General features: G+C 45.7%; 1 protein-coding gene and 1 non-coding gene across 2 annotated transcripts in view; one reads left to right on the top strand and one right to left on the bottom strand.

The window, feature by feature from the left end:
- LOC124712554 (vacuolar protein sorting-associated protein 37B) overlaps positions 1 to 16,311 on the bottom strand; it is a 46,257-nt gene that overhangs the window by 5,985 nt on the left and 23,961 nt on the right. The window contains exons 2-3 of the mRNA XM_047242866.1: positions 15,271 to 15,442; positions 490 to 572 (exon numbers count right to left, since the gene is read on the bottom strand). Of these exons, the coding sequence (XP_047098822.1) occupies positions 490 to 572; positions 15,271 to 15,442 (255 nt within the window). The remainder of the gene's footprint in view (positions 1 to 489; positions 573 to 15,270; positions 15,443 to 16,311) is intronic.
- On the top strand, positions 3,536 to 3,609 carry Trnas-uga. The gene has a single exon. It is a non-coding gene; the product is annotated as a tRNA-Ser (tRNA).

The following is a 16,311-nucleotide window of genomic DNA, read 5'->3' as shown; positions in this document are numbered from 1 at the left end:
CTTGAGGGCGATACATACTGCCTCAAGGAAACTCAGAGAGACCTTTGGAGAAAAGAGAAGCACCTGTATGAATATCAAGGGCTTGGACGGAAAACCAGTCCTACGCAAAGAAGGGAAAGCAGAAAGGTGGAAGGAGTATATAGAGGGTCTATACAAGAGAAGTGAACTTGAGGGCAATGTTATAGAAAGGGAAGAGGATGAAGAATAAGAACAGATGGGAGATATGATACAGTGAGAAAAATTTGACAGAGCACCGAGACATCTAAGTTGAAACAACTGGCGCAGATGACACTTTGTAAGAACTGTTGATATCTTCAGGACAGACAGGCTTGACAAAACTATTACACATGGGATACAAGATGTATGAAACAGGTGAAATACCCTCTGACTTTTTTCATTATCACTCAATGGCCTTCCCTTTCATGAATGACAAATCATCATACTGCACACACCCATTTCAAGACAACGGCGGCAGTATGCAACACTTACTTCTGATTCCTCTTCTGTTTCTGCAGCTGCTGTCTGCAACAATGCCAGAGTGGTCTCCAATGCTGAGCTTCCAGAGCGCTGACCTATGAAATGAGAAAGAATATAAACATCGAAATGGACTTCTATAGATTAAACCTTATTCAGAGAAAACACAAAACATCACATCTTCATTGCATTGAATAAATTTTGATCAGGAAAGGGAGGAGAAAAAGAGGTAGGGGGATAATAAATGACAAAGATTCCATGTTCATAGATGATCTCTTAGAAATTCAATAAGATATTGTGGCAGCAATGTTTGACTCATCATGAAACTTTTAGATTATTTCTTTTTTTTCCCCTTGAACCAGGAAAGGAAGATAATTTAAAATTAGTATCAAATCACAATGGGAAGGTCAAATTCTATGACCAGTGGGCCTGTTCTCCAGGCTACAGAATGAAGCCTGTTACACGAAGACTGAGCTGCCAGAGGCACATTTGCAGCCGCCGTTACTTTAAGATTTCTGCAACCTGCTGGCGTTTTAACACACTCTTTGGCTTGTACTGGTATAATCAGCTTTCATTTGGAATTATTAGTGCCCCAGTTGTTTTTCAGCAATCCTTGGAACAGCTGTTTCAGGGTGCTCCCTCTTGTGGCAATTATTTAGATATCATCATGACAAGGGCATCTGTAACTGAGCACCTCCAGAATTTGCAGTCCTCATTTTCTCACTAATCGGCTTAGAGCCTGAAATGTAACATCAGTAAGTGTAAGTTTTTCCAGCCCTACGAGGAGTAACTTGGTTTCCTCCTCTGCAAACAAGGCATCCTTCTGACCACAGTCCAGGTGCAGGCCATCAACAACATGCCCCACACCCAAACTCTGAAAGAAATATAGTCCTTTCTGGGGAGATTAGCTATTACAGTCGATTTATTCCCCAGGCTGCCAAGCTAACTGCTCTCTCAATGCCCTGCATAACAAGGGGGCTCACTTTGTGTGGCCACCTGTGTGTGAGGCAGCATTTCATAAAATATAGCAGACTTTGCAATTGCCAGTGCACCTCGTCCTGTACTTGCTGGGCCCCTTCTCCTTGCCAATGATGCCTCACAGCATGGAATCGGAGCAGTGCTATCCCACTAGGACTGCAATGGCTCTGAACACCCAACTGCTTTAATTTCCATTTAGCCATGCTCAGCGCAACCACTCTAAGATAGAGAAAGAGTGTTTAGCTTTGCCTACAGAGTGAAGGCATTCCATGCGTATCTGTACGGAGTGAAATTTCAATTGATTACAGACCACAGGACATTACTCACAATATCTGGTCCTCGATCTGGACTCCTGTACAAAATGGCACAAAGGCTTCAGCATTGGACATTGTTTCCGTCTGCAAAACTTCCAATCATCACACAAATGCCTATGCTCTGTCTTGTTTGCCGACTGGCCCAAATCCCGAGTCTGATGCTCAGGAAATCAGACTTTTTCAGCAAGACTCTGAGTTGTTGTTTGCCCTTCAGGAATTCCCACTCAGTGGGTCATCAATTGCAGCTCACACGAGTGGATTCCACACTCAGTTCCATTGTACAGTGGATTTGGCATGGCTGGCATAAGAGATTTCCCATGGACACCCAATGTCCTCTGAAGACATACTTCACCCTCTGGCCCTGACTCTCCCTCCGTGGTGGAAGCATACCTATTGGCAGGTTATTGATAGAGATGAGTCGATTGATAGAGATGAATCGATGATTCAGTCTTGTACCACGTGCGCCCACCAGCAGCCAGCTCCGCCTGGCCTCATGTGGGCCCCTGGGAGCATCCCCACATTGATTTTGCCGGCTCTTTATTGCAGCAGATGCGGTTCACTGTGGTTGACTTCTCCAAGTCTACTTACATCTACCACTCCTCCCACTCCTCTATACCATGTCAGCAAATGTCATTCAAGCCTTGTCTCACATCTTTGTTATTGAGGGTTTCCCATCAGCCATCGTCTCTGACAACAGACCCCAGTTTACCTCCGCCCAGTTTGCCCATTTTTGTGAGGTCCAAGGGATCACACACTTGCTCATCACCCTGTTCAACCTGCAGTTCAATGGGGAGGCGGGACAGATGGTGCAGGCTTTCAAGATGATGATGTAAGCCATGGTGCACTCTGCTTCCACAAATGAGGCCCTCAAGCTGTTTCTGGGCACCTATCGAGCCACTCCAATAGCTGGGAAGAGCCCTTCTGAGTTAATGCATGGGTGACTGCCACAGACTTTTCTCATGCTGCTGTCTCCACCAGAATCTACCCATCACTCACATAGGGATCATGAGAATAAGATTAAAGCAATTACTGCACGCACAGAGGCACTCAATCAATCGTTCTTCCTGCACTCCATGTGTGAATGGAACAGGAAGAAACACTAATAACTGGTACAGTGGGAGGTACCCTGTAGATATAGATGTAGATGTTACGAAAAATGCTGAAATGACAGGACTGTAGGTTGTGTTATGAGTCACAAGATGACAAACAGTGAAGTCATTTTGCCAGCAGTCATTCTGCTGGCCATTGTCAAGTAAATAAGCAGACTGTTTCTCCCTAAGCCTCACAATTACAGTTTATGTGAGGTTAGGATGTTCCAACAAAACAGAATGTGTCTACCTCCCTTTTAGGACTTTATTGTTGTCCTGTTCTCCCAGCAGATAACTATTACTGTTGTGTGTTTTCAACACTTGCTGGGCAGTTGTGTCATGTATTGATGGCAGTATTGTTTTGTTTTGTTTTGTTTTGTTTTAGGGTGCAAAAAACACCTGGGGTCATAAGTGGCCAAGTCAAAAAGGTCCCGAGTTCTAGTCTTGGTCGGGCACACAGTTTTAATCTGCCAGGAAGTTTCATATCAGCGCACACTCCGCTGCAGAGTGAAAATCTCATTCTGGAAACATCCCCCAGGCTGTGGCTAAGCCATGTCTCCGCATATCCTTTCTTTAAGGAGTGCTAGTTCTGCAAGGTTCGCAGGAGAGCTTCTGTAAAGTTTGGAAGGTAGGAGACGAGGTACTGGCAGATGTAAAGCTGTGAGTACCGGGCGTGAGTCGTGCTTCGGTAGCTCAGTGGTAGAGCACTTGCCCGTGAAAGGCAAAGGTCCCGAGTTCGAGTCTCGGTCGGGCACACAGTTTTAATCTGCCAGGAAGTTTCATATCAGCGCACACTCCGCTGCAGAGTGAAAATCTCATTCTGGAAACATCCCCCAGGCTGTGGCTAAGCCATGTCTCCGCATATCCTTTCTTTCAGGAGTGCTAGTTCTGCAAGGTTCGCAGGAGAGCTTCTGTAAAGTTTGGAAGGTAGGAGACGAGGTACTGGCAGAAGTAAAGCTGTGAGTACCGGGCGTGTGTCGTGCTTCAGTAGCTCAGTTGGTAGAGCACTTGCCCGCGAAAGGCAAAGGTCCCGAGTTCGAGTCTCGGTCGGGCACACAGTTTTAATCTGCCAGGAAGTTTCAAAACTATAGAACACAAACACAGAGACGAGGGAAACGACTGTGTGTCAGTCCCAATGGACAGAATAGGAGACAGCTAAAAAGGGCACGTGGGGGAAAAAAAGGGCGGCCCAAAACTAAAAAGTAAATGGCCTTCTCTATATTGCTTTGGTGGATAAAAAGGAAAACGCAGTCGACAGCCTTCATGTTATTCACTAAAATGGTTGATAAATCAGATGGCAAACCCAGGCTGGAACATAAATTGGTAAAAAAAGGGCATTCCAGCAGTTAAAATTTGGGCTCAATGCGTACAGTGTGGTGGGGGAGCCCCACTGAGCAAATGACGATGGCTCAAAAGGCAGTGCCCAATATGCAGCCGAGTTAAAATGATCTCCCAGCAGGAGGGCTGAGAGGACATCGTCCAAGGTGCTGGGAGAGGCTTAATAAGCCGAAGCTTATTCCTGTGAAGGGAGGACCAGTGGTGATGCCAAAGGGACACCACCTCTTTGCAGACGGCAATGCAGAGATCATTGGAGGGAATAGAGGTACTCGCGGGCTGAGGTATGAGGACTGCAGCCTTGGCAGCAGTGTCAGCAGCCTTGTTTCCTGGCAGACCGACATGTCCAGGGACCCACAGAAACAAGACACTGGCTCCACGAAGAGTGAGCAAGTGACAGTTTTCCTGGACCGGCTGCACTTACGGGATGAGCAGTGTACAGTGCACACAGACTTTGGACGGCACTGATTGGGCAGAGGACACAATTGGGAAGGCTATGTGCTGGATGTAATTCAGGGACTGATACAAGGCGTAAAGCTCGGCTGTAAATACTGCTGGACGTACTCCATGGCCTGACACAAGGCGAAAAAGCTTGGCTGTAAATACCGAGGAGTGTGCCGGAAGCTGATATCGAAGGACACGGGTGCCAATGACGAAGGCACACCTGACCCCCATGGTCAGTCCGAGAGCTGTCAGTGTATACAAAGGTACTATTGCTAAGTTCCATGCGAAGGTTGTTAAACTGAAGGCGATTGACCGAGGGTGGAGTAGTGTCCTTAGGAAGCGAATGAAGGCCAAGGTTAACATGGGCCGCTTCACAAAGCTAAGGTGTTGAACGGTTCACACCCGTTGGGAAAGTTGCAGGCAGCGTGAAGTTAAGCCGCCAAAGCAAGTGGCGAAAACGGACTCCAAGAGGTAATGGAGAAGAGGGATGAACCCCATACTGATGATCTAAGGAATCATCAACAGAAGAGACATAGGAGGGGTGGCCACGCACGGCAGACAAATGGCATGCATACCTGCTGAGAAGAAAGTCACGGCGGTAGGACAGTGGTAGTTCAGCAGCTTCAGCATACAGACTCTCAACCAGGCTGGTGTAAAAGTCACTCCCGTGGCCAAACGGATGCCATGAAGATGGATAGTGTTGAGACGGCGTAAAAGGGAGGGGCGTGCAGATGCATAAACATTATGCCACTTCTCAATGCTGCCAATATTTGGGATGTTGATATAACAATAAATCCTGACTGTTTTCAGGTACGCAGTGCAGCCAGACTCGCCTGTGATGTTACTGCTTACAGTGCACCTCTGTCTGGTTCCTAATTATGGCCACGTGTATTCTAGGTGTCCATGTCCCAACTTGTTTGGTGAACAAGATTTACAGACATAGGATATGCTGCAGGAGAAAGATTTTCCACAATGATGGTAATACACACAAGTCACGCTTCGTGTGGATCATTTGTGCTGAAAGTGATCCTCTGTAGGCAATTTATAATGTTAAGAAAGTAATCTAATTGAGCATCCTGTCTAACTTCTATCAAAGGTGATACAAATCAGCATTTTGAGTATGTGGATTGTTTTCACCCAATTTATATCCTTTAAATCAATGGAAAACTTAACTCTCTTTAATGAGGACACCATATTTTGTTGAAAAAAAAAAAAAAATACGTTGGATGACATTCATTTGATATGGAAAGACAATTACAACTCAAACATTTGTTGCACTACAGTATAAAACTTTCAGTAGCCCCAGATCTCTAGTTCTGCTTGGAATATTTTGACAGACACCATGAATTTCCACTGCTGTCAGTATTTGTGATATAACAGTAATTTTGTGTTCAATAGGTTGAATTTAATTCCACATGAATTACTACAAATAAGTACTACTACTCGCAAATCCCTGAGAGGTGGGTTCACTTTATACTTTATCCATCATATCATGAATCATATTTGATTTGATTTTTGAGTGCAGCTTGAAATGAGGGTTTCTTTTTCTTCTTCCCCCCCCCCCCCCCTCCCCTCTCCTCTCCAAGTCTCATTTCTGAGGTATGGTTTACATCCATGATCATTTGGAGAAATATGGTAATGGCTTTGTGGCCAAAAAAGAATCTCTGTCAGTCTTACAGCAAACTAAGTACAGTGAGAGGCTTACTGAGTGGCTTACGTTCCTGCCACAGTGCAGCCAAGGGAGGAAACATTATGGGTTCTTATCTCTCTGGATTTCTTCAGAAGAGACTGCTGGGGCAGAAAGTTTGATTGATTGATTAATTGAGAGAGTATGGGACCAAACGGCAAGGTCATCAGTCCCGCAATTCCAAAGTGGGTTACATAAGAAAGAGGGTCTGCTGAAAGTAGGCGGATTCAGTCAGAGGAGTCAAATTATTAAAGAATGAACATTAAACACACACAGTAAAAGCATAAAAGGTGAGACCAAACCTAAAAACTGGAAAAAAGGGGGCAGTCATGGGGTCACAGACTGTGAAGACTGCAAAAGGAATCCCAACCACAGCCAACCCATCCCTACTCCAAGACTAAAGGAGAACCTTATATCTGGAGATAAAAACCACTTTCACGGAGGAAACTGAGGGTCAGGTCAACTATCTGTGGATCGTCTGCTAATATTAAATTTAAGGAAGCAGGAAGATTATACTTAGCACAAAGGGTCGAAAGAAGGGGACATGCCACCAATATGTGAGATATTGTCAGTCTGGCGCCACAACCACATTGTGGGGGGTGGGTCGTTATGTAGGAGGAAACAATGGGTGAGCCGGGTATGGCCAATGCGTAAGCGGCATAGAATAGTTAACTCTTTCCAAGAGGGGTGGAAAGACGTGCCCCAAACTGCAGTAGACACCTTGATTGTGCGGAGTTTATTACTATGAGCAGTAGCGCTCCAGATGGCATTCCACTGTTGGGCAAAGAGAGATTTGACGTAAATCTGCATATCCGCAGCTGGAATCGTGAAAGGAAACGGGGGTAAGTATCTGCTTCTCTAGATTTTTAAAAGTGAGAAGGTTGGTCTGGGAGGGGTTTCGCTCATATCGCTGCACCACCCGCTGGCGGTCCTGGACAGCAACTGCGATGTCCTTGGTCCACCACGGTACCGACTGATGATGAGGGAGCCCTGTGGATAGGGGGACAGCATTGGCAACTGCATGAAGAAGAGCAACAGAGAGGTGTCAAAGCAGACATGTATCAAGGCCAATTGGCCCAGCGGAATGCCCAATGTGGGGGCCTGTCTGCCTGGAGGCAGCTGGGGAACAATAGTGTCACTGGAAAGTGGTCACTTTCACAATGGTCATCATGGGATGAACAATGTAGGGAAGCCACAAGGGCAGGGGAGGAGATCGTGAGATCGATAGCAGAGAAGGTGCCGTGAGTGGGACTGAAGTGGGTAAAGGAACCGTCATTGAGGAGACACAAATCGAAGTCTGTGATAAGTTGGTCAATTAGGATACCCCGACCTGTTGAAGTTACACTCCCCCCCCCAGTGGATGGTAGGCATTGAAATTCCCAAGGAGGAGAAACAGGGGCGGGAGTTGCTGGATTAAGGTAGATGCTGCAACATAAGCAAGTGGCCGACCTGGATGGAGGTAGACACTGCAAAGGGTGATTGCCGGAGTCGTTTGCACTTGAACCGCTATCACTTCCAATGTGGTATGTAGGGGGATCCGGTCACTAAGGACATCGGAGCGAACCAAAGTGCAGACCCCACCAGATGCTATCCAAGGGCCAGAACAGTTCTGACAGAACACCCGATAACCACGGAAAGTTGGAGAGTGGTCATCACGGAAATGTGTTCCTTGGAGAACAAGACAGAATGCAGAATAAGAGGAGACAAGAAGTTGCATTTCCGGTAGGTAACGATAGTATCTGTTGCAGTTCCACTGGATCATAAGGTGGCATGAGTCGAAGGTAGGCACGAAGGAGCCGAGGAGCAGGTCAGGCCACTTTGTCAGTAGTTGTCACCGACAAGGATGGGGTGACATCCATATATAAGATGTCAGACTCAGGTTGTGAGAGGGGAGTTGGCACCTCCGGGGGCACCAGGGGCGCCTTGTTTCTTCTTCTTCTTCTTGTTCTTCTTCTTCTTCTCTTTCTGAGGTGGAGGAGGGCAGGACACAGGGGGAGTACAGGTGTCTGCCAGGTCGGGGACCGAAAGAGAGTGGCGAACTTGGGGTGCATGGCTGGTGCGCCTCTGGCCGAGTGGTGGTGAGAGTCTTCTGGACTGAGAGACGCTTGGCAGAAGGTTCCTGAGAGTGAGCCCGATCACCGGCAGATGCCGAAGAAGGGGGCCAGTTCTTCGGCCAGGGAGGAAGAGCGATTCCCTGACGAGAGGTTGTGGGAACTGCAGGGGAGGTGGGGAGGTGGAGGGGAGAGTGGGGCAGGGCTGGGGTAAAGACGAGGGAGGAGAAGCAGGAGGAAAGGAACTAACAGAGGCAAAAGTTGAAGATAGTGACACCGGGTGGAGTCTCTTATACTTTTGGCAATCCAGGGACTTATTCTTGTATCTTCTTTTCCCTCTTGTAAGCCGGACAATCCGGTGAGAGAGGGCGAGTGGGGGTCAGAACAGTTGACACACACAGGCAGCGGAACACAAGGGGTTCCCTCATGGACTGAGTGGCCACAGTCACCACACAGTGGAAAGACATACGCCCAAAACGCAAGCACCGAAAGAACCACATAGGTGGAGGGATGTACAGCTTCACGTCACATCTGTAGCACATAACCTTGACCTTCTCTGGGAGGGTATCTCCCTCAAAAGCCAGAATGAAGGCACCAGTATCGCTGTGGTTGTCTTAGCGACCCTTCTGCACATGTCGAACAAAATCAACGCCACACCGCTCCGGATTAGCCTGGAGTTACTCATCAGTTTGAAGGATGAGTCCTTATGAAACACGACACACTGGACCATATTCAGAGACTGGTGAGGAATGATAGACACTGGGATATTGCCAAGACAATCACAAGCATGAAGAGCTGTGGATTGGGTGGCAGAAGAAGCTTTGATCAACAGGGAGCCCGACTGCATCTTACTAATAGACTCCACTTCACCAAACTTGTCCTCGATATTTTCCACAAAAAACATTGGCTGTGTGGCAGTGAAAGTATCCTCATCTGTCCTAGCACAGACAACGTAACAGGGAAAGGGTTTCAGCCCAAGACGGCGAGCCTGGCCCTCCTACCCTGGGGTAGCCAGGGAAGGGAAGGCTGTCAGGTCGTACAAGGCAGCATTTAAGGATCTTCACCATTCGAAGAGACGGCCGTGTGAAAACGGCCATATTTTTGCAGCTTCATACGCTTCAAGCGCCAAGCGTCTGTCCTGATACCACCCACTCCGACCAGGGGCTCTCCCCACGGGCTCCACCCAGCCACAGCAAGGGCCGTCTGGCACGGTGGCCATTGCCAGGAGTTCCGATGCTCCAAGAAGACAAGCAACCACTCCTTGGCATACATGGGGAGGGAACAGCTCAGGTATCAGTAGTGTGATCCCCGTGTTGTCAGGCAGCTCAGCCATATGGGTACATAACAGCCCTACCACACAAACTGGCTACATGTGCTGGTGACGTAGCAGGGTGGAAGGGGCTGCAGTGGGGAAGGGAGAGGGGAAGGGAGGGGAGGGGAGGGGAGAGAGGAATCCACACTGTAGATGCTGGGGAGGGTTTTCCTCCCCATATGGCCCACACTAAAAACAGGAAATTTTGAAGTGGAGGTCAAACCGCAAGTGGAGACCGAAATGCCAGAAGGGTGAAAAAACAGGCAAAGGAACAAAATTGCAACCAATACAGGAAACCAGAGGAACATCCAGGTCAACATAAATCAGAACACAGAGATAGGGGAAGAAGGTGACAACGGGGAAGGACCAGTGATAGGGAGGGGGGAGGGGAGGGGGCAGGGAGAAGGAAATGCTGCTAGGGAATGAAGAATGAGCTGGAATAGCTCGGGGTCCCGTGTGCGCCACACACGAACTCACGAAAGAACCGTGAGCCCCCTGGAGTGGGGGTGGGGAGGTGGGGGGGGGGGGGGGGGGGGAGGAGAAAGTTTGAGCCACTTCATTTATGTGTCATCAGTTTTGGTGCCACCCACTCCAAATGGGGCTTTCCATACGTGTGCCACCCACTCACAGCAACTGGGCCAGGTAACTGTTACCTGCAGTCCCTGTGACCCAACCATAATTGGCACTTGGGCACATGCTCCTCGGGTGCATTGGGAGTTTCCAGCGCAGGCACCAACAGCCCGCAACAGCCCGATACCTGTGTGGTCGAGGGGCTACCATTATGCAGGTACTCGGCGTGTTGAGTTTTGAGTGTATTACTTTTCCCAAAAGGACAGGTGTGAAGATAGAAAGGCAAGAAAGACACAAAAGGTGTTGGCTCACATCCCCTGCATGATTTGCACATCTGTACAATTTGGAAGAGGTATAGTGGGTCAAAGCCAACAAAGGGGACCATGTAGTGAAAGACAAAAAGTTTTATAAAGTGCCAGATGGGAATAAAAAGTGCTCAAAATCATAAACCTAATCCCATCATGGTTAGCACCAAGAAGACCACTCAATGGAAACACAGGGGGAATAAAAATAGCAAAAGGATGGACTTTCAGCCACTGAACTCTAACATACTGTGCTCAGCAGCATGTAGTGTCTACAGTTTAATGGTAACCATTCAATTTGGTGGACAGCTGATTGGATGCCCATATAAAATGCTGTGCAGTAAATCGAGGGTGGGTGAATAAGGCAGGCCTTGCACCTGGGTCTTACACACACACACACACACACACACACACACACACACACACACACACACACACAAATACTGTGGAAAGGGATTGGGAGTGGACATGGAATAGGGCTGGACCAGTATGTTGTTTAGGTCGGATAGGTGACAGAATACCACTTGAGGAGGGATGGAAAGGATCAAGGGTAGGATGTCTCTCATTTCTGGGCATGATGATAAAGCAGTGGCAAAAAATATGGTTCAGTTGCTAAAGCCTGGGTTTATACTGGGTGGCAAAGGGGGAATTCCTTTGTAACTGATTCCTGGGGATGGTGGAAGGATTAGGAGTATGTGAAGACATGGCATGGGAAATCTGTTTGTGAACTAGGTGTAGGGGGTAGATGCTGTCCATGTAAGCCTTTTTTGAGCACAGTGAGCAAGTTAATTGTTGACACTACAGATATGCTGTACGAGTGTGGCCAGGCTGTAAAAATGTTGTTTTTTGGTGTGGAATGGGTGACGATTGTCAAAATGCAAGTACTGTTGGTGGTTAGTGGGCTCACTATGGACAGAGGTATGGATGGAGCTATTAGAAAGTGGAGGTCAATGACTAGTAAGGTGGCGTATTATGATGAGGAGGATCAGGTGAAGTGGATGGGCGAGAAGGTGTTGAGGCTGTGAAGAAAAGAGGATAAGATGTCTAGGGGTTTGGGGTTCGGCGAGGCTTGGAAGGTTTCTTCTAAGGTCCATAAACAGGCTACCATAGAAGGATGCCATGCAGGTGACCATGTTGTGCCGCTGATCTGTTTATGTAGTTTACCCTAAAAAGAGAAGCATTTGTTTGTGAGAACACAGTTGGGAGGTGCGTAAGGAATGAGGTAATGGGTTTGAAGTCGGGAGGACACTGGGAGAGGCAATGTTCGATAGAAGCAAGATACTGGTGTACAGTGAGGTAGCATCAACACCAACCAGTAGGGACCAGCGAGTAACTGGGCAGGGATGGTCAAGTGTCAGTGAAGGAAATGGTTTGTATTTTTGATATGAGAGGCTAGACCACAGAGAACTGGTTGGAGGTATTGGTTGAGAAGAGAGGTTTCTTTGATGGGTGCACAATAAGCAGCTACAACGCAGCCCCCAGAATTGTTGGGTTTGCAGATTTTGGGAAGCACGTAGAAGCTTGGAGCTTACTAAAGAAGTTAGGGGGGAAGTAAACCACCAATCAAAGTAGCTCGTACAGTGCTACCAGACCAGACAGCAAGTCGAATTGTATCACTATCTAGAGCACCACGAGACAAACACCACACACAAAAAGTAAAAAGGGAATACAGAAACATAAAGCGAACAACACCTCAAGAAACTGAGCACTCTCGGAGATTCACAATTGAAGAACTACAAGCTGCTCTCAGTTATGTTAAAACGGGTAAGGCGCCTGGTTATGATGGAATGCACCCTGAATTCCTGACTCAATGTGGGAAGGAAACGAAGAAATGGCTGACCAAGTTTTACTCATGCATACTAACATCGGGCTGCCTGCCAAAAGCTTTTAAAATTACTAAAAATAATTGCTGTGCTGAAACCAAACAAACCATCAGATAAAGCTGAAAGTTACCGCCCTATCGCTCTTCTCAGCTGCTGCTACAAACTTCTGGAACAGCTACTCCTCAACATGCTGGGCCCACGAATCTTAGAAGTCATCCCACCAGAGCAGGCAGGTTTCAGATCCAATAGGAGCTGCACAGACCAGTTTCTAAGTCTAACGACATATATTGAAGCAGGTTTTCAAAAACAAAAAAAGACTGCAGTAGCTTTCATAGACCTAATAGCTGCCTATGACACTGTATGGAAGGAAGGACTTCCACACAAATTGATAAAAGTAATCCCCTGCCATATGACACTGAGACTTGTCAACAACATGCTTTTGGATAGATACTTCCAGGTGATACAGGGTAATGACATAAGCAAACAGAGGAAACTGAACACTGGACTGCCTCAAGGATCAGTTTTAGCACCAATGCTCTTTAATCTTTACATCTCTGACCTGCCTTAAACCACCTCAAGGAAAGGTTCATATGAATAACAGTCAACTGCGATATCAGCCATATCCAAAGTACCTGGGGGTCACTCTAGATAGGACATTATCCTTCAAAAGACACCTGGAAAATGTATCCAATAAAATAAGCTCACGGAACAGCCTCATTCAGAGGCTCTGCAGCACTAATTGGGGAGCAGCAGCAGACACACTACGAACCTCTGCACTCGCCTTAGTGTACTCTGCAACCGAGTACTGTGCACTAGTGTGGTTAACCAGCAAGCATGTAAACAAGGTGGACACCCAGCTCAACGCTGCTATGAGAACCATAACTGGATGCATAAAGACTATCCCACTATATTGGCTTCCAACACTTAGTCATACAGCTCCACCCTCCCTGCGAAGACAGGAAGCTCTGATGAAGGAATAAACAAAAATAATGAATAACTCCCTACTTCCCATCCATGAAGATGTCCCAACTTTGGAAAGAACACGACTCCACTCCAGAAATCCCCCTTTATGACTGGCCCAACAACTGTCAGCTGCCAACTTCAGCATGGATACTAAATGGCACGAGAGCTGGAGTGATAGTGCCTTCCCTGACAACCGTGAACTTATCTGTCCAGCAGAGAAGCCTAAGTGCTTTGAACTTCCACGACAGCTATGGAAAAGTCTCAACAGAATCCGGTCAGGACATGGACTATGTGCACACAATCTACACAAGTGAGGGAAGCTTCCCAGCCCTAGCTGTGACTGTGGGGCACTTAATCAAACAACACAGCACATCGCCCAGGACTGTGAATTAAGAGCCTACCAGGATAGTCGGACTGACTTCTTCAACGCCACACAGCCCTGCCTCGAATGGATCGCCAATTTGGACGTCAGAATTTGAAGACTTGTGTAACGCAAAATATCTGCTGTGATGTTAATTTTTATTGTGTTTGTATATTATATTTTATCTGAATATGTATCCTTCACTTATGTATTTTATAGTGTATTTTATCATATAATTTCATAACGTAATAAGTGTAAACCATGTGTGTAGTGCCATATGCTAAATAAATAAATAAATAAATAAATGTAGAAGGTGGATGTGCAAAGGTCAGTGCAGTGAGGAAGGAGATTCCACAAAATAGGGATTCCAAATGCTTTAACGTTTCCACCAAAAACCTCAATCCTATTGAAGTTTCAGTCCTACGAAAGGGTCTCGACTTCAGCCCCACATCCAAGTTTAACCATAGTAGACTCGTCAAAGATCTATTCTCCTCCTCTCGATCTCTCCAGTGGAAACACTTCTTTGGTACCAACCCCTCTAACCAAAGTCAAGTTCCCAACATGGAACCCTGCCTCTCCACTGTTCACACCAACAAGCAACCATGACCCCTCACCTCCAACCAAACCACCTCCAACTTGGCCACACCATCCTTCCCCAGAACTCCGATGAAGAATACAAAATTCTGAATATAAGAAAAAATAGCCATTTGCAGCCTCAAAACATACCCTGATTTAATCACCATCCCTGCAGACAAAGTCCCCACCACTGTAGTGATGAATCACAGTGACTAACTGATGGAAGACTTCTGCCAACCTTCTGTCTCCTCCACCTAGAAGCTCTGACACAGAAATCCCATTCCAGGAGTCCAGCATAACTTCCATTCCCTACTGTCATCCTAGGCCCATCCCAGAATCTTTCGTTCCCCCCCCCCCCCCCCCATCCCATCTGTCAAGAGTTATTTATAAACTTGTTCATAGTATATGCTGTCTTTATAAGTAGCGTGTTTTTTAAAGTTCTCTTTTCGTTTATGTATACAGGAAGTTAGGGATCCCAGATGCATCTTTCTTGAATTTCAAATGATCATACCTGTGCAAACTTGAGGAAGTACATTTCTTTTAGAGTTCTAATGCAGAAACACAAAGCTATTTCAGAAATGGTATCTCTCAAAAATGAAACATTTTTCTTTTTGTTAGTATTTAAAGCTTCATTTACAATATGGTTGCCAAAAATAGACTGAAAGACCAATTCTGGTGATTATGAAGGAAAATATCTTTTGAAGCTGTACTGAAGAAATGACTCATTCATTTCTGTGGAATTTTTTACTAAAATCTAGGAAAATCTGTAGTATCTCATGTTATCTGTACCATTAAACTATTGCAAATTGAAAATATTAATAAAAACCAATCAGTGAGTATGACAGTTCCTCTAATCTCAGTTGGCAAGACTCCTATCTTCTAATAAATGTTTCAGTCACACTAATTATGAAAAAATTATCAGTATACTCATGCTACAATGAGAAACGACAATCGTATTTGTAAGCAAATTGGATAGTAGTTATGATACTTACGAATTTCACTCAATTTTGATTCCACTCTCTGGGATATTGCCTCGCCTTTCTCACTTAGTTCCATTAAGCGGCGTTTTCCTTCTTGTAACTGAGGCTCCTTAGACAGGTTGAACTCAGCTAAGGACTTGTTGCTTGCTATTAACATTTCTTTTTCAGTTTCCATATCCTTAAACTGAAAGCAGTGATCAAAATGAGCTTCAAAATCCACCAGAAATTGCAGAGTCACAACAATAGTATCTATATTAAAGCAAAGACAGAATGTTTTCTAAAACAGCACAGGGGGAACTGATGTCACCAGTGATGAAGAAGGAATGACTATCTGTCTGTATTTATCAACGATGGACCCAGCCATGTCCAATTACTGCTGTACCTTATCAAAATTGAATAGAATACTATAGAGTATTTTTATATTTTATATCACCCCACATAGGCAAAAGCAATAAATGTCAAACACCTACCTGCTCCCCTCCCCTCCCTGCCCCCAAATAAACAATTAAAATGGGGAAAAAACAAAAAGTTAAAAATGTCAACACAGATTCAAAGATAATCAACTTTTTCCTGTAGACAAGAACAGATGGTTCATCAGTGTTGACAACATGACAGTATAATTTCTTTGCATAATTAGGTAAAACCATCTCAGATGAGGACAGAATTTTAAAATAGACCTGTTAGGTATTAAAATCTACATCAAACCAGAGGTGCACGTGCATAAAATTTCACATAGGAAAACAAAAAAATAAAATGAAGAAGAAAAATTAATGTAATGCAGCCATCACTTGGTTTTAAAGTTCAATCACGACCTTGAATAAATGAACTTCACATAAAGAGAGATACAAATGACCTGGTGAATATTGCCAAAAGCTTCTTGAGGCTGTTCATGGTCTGTATGTAGGAAAGTTTCAATAAAAATTTAGAATAAAATTCAGGAAGACGTACAACAGATCGTCATTTGGTGCAGAGGACCAGCAGTTTATACTTACTATAAATACATGTGCAGGGGATGGATAAAAATATGGAAACAACATGAGAAATATGTGCTCG

This window comes from Schistocerca piceifrons, chromosome 8, assembly GCF_021461385.2.
Source record: "Schistocerca piceifrons isolate TAMUIC-IGC-003096 chromosome 8, iqSchPice1.1, whole genome shotgun sequence".
NCBI classification, from domain to species: domain Eukaryota; kingdom Metazoa; phylum Arthropoda; class Insecta; order Orthoptera; family Acrididae; genus Schistocerca; species Schistocerca piceifrons.
This window is presented reverse-complemented; position numbering and strand designations above follow the sequence as displayed.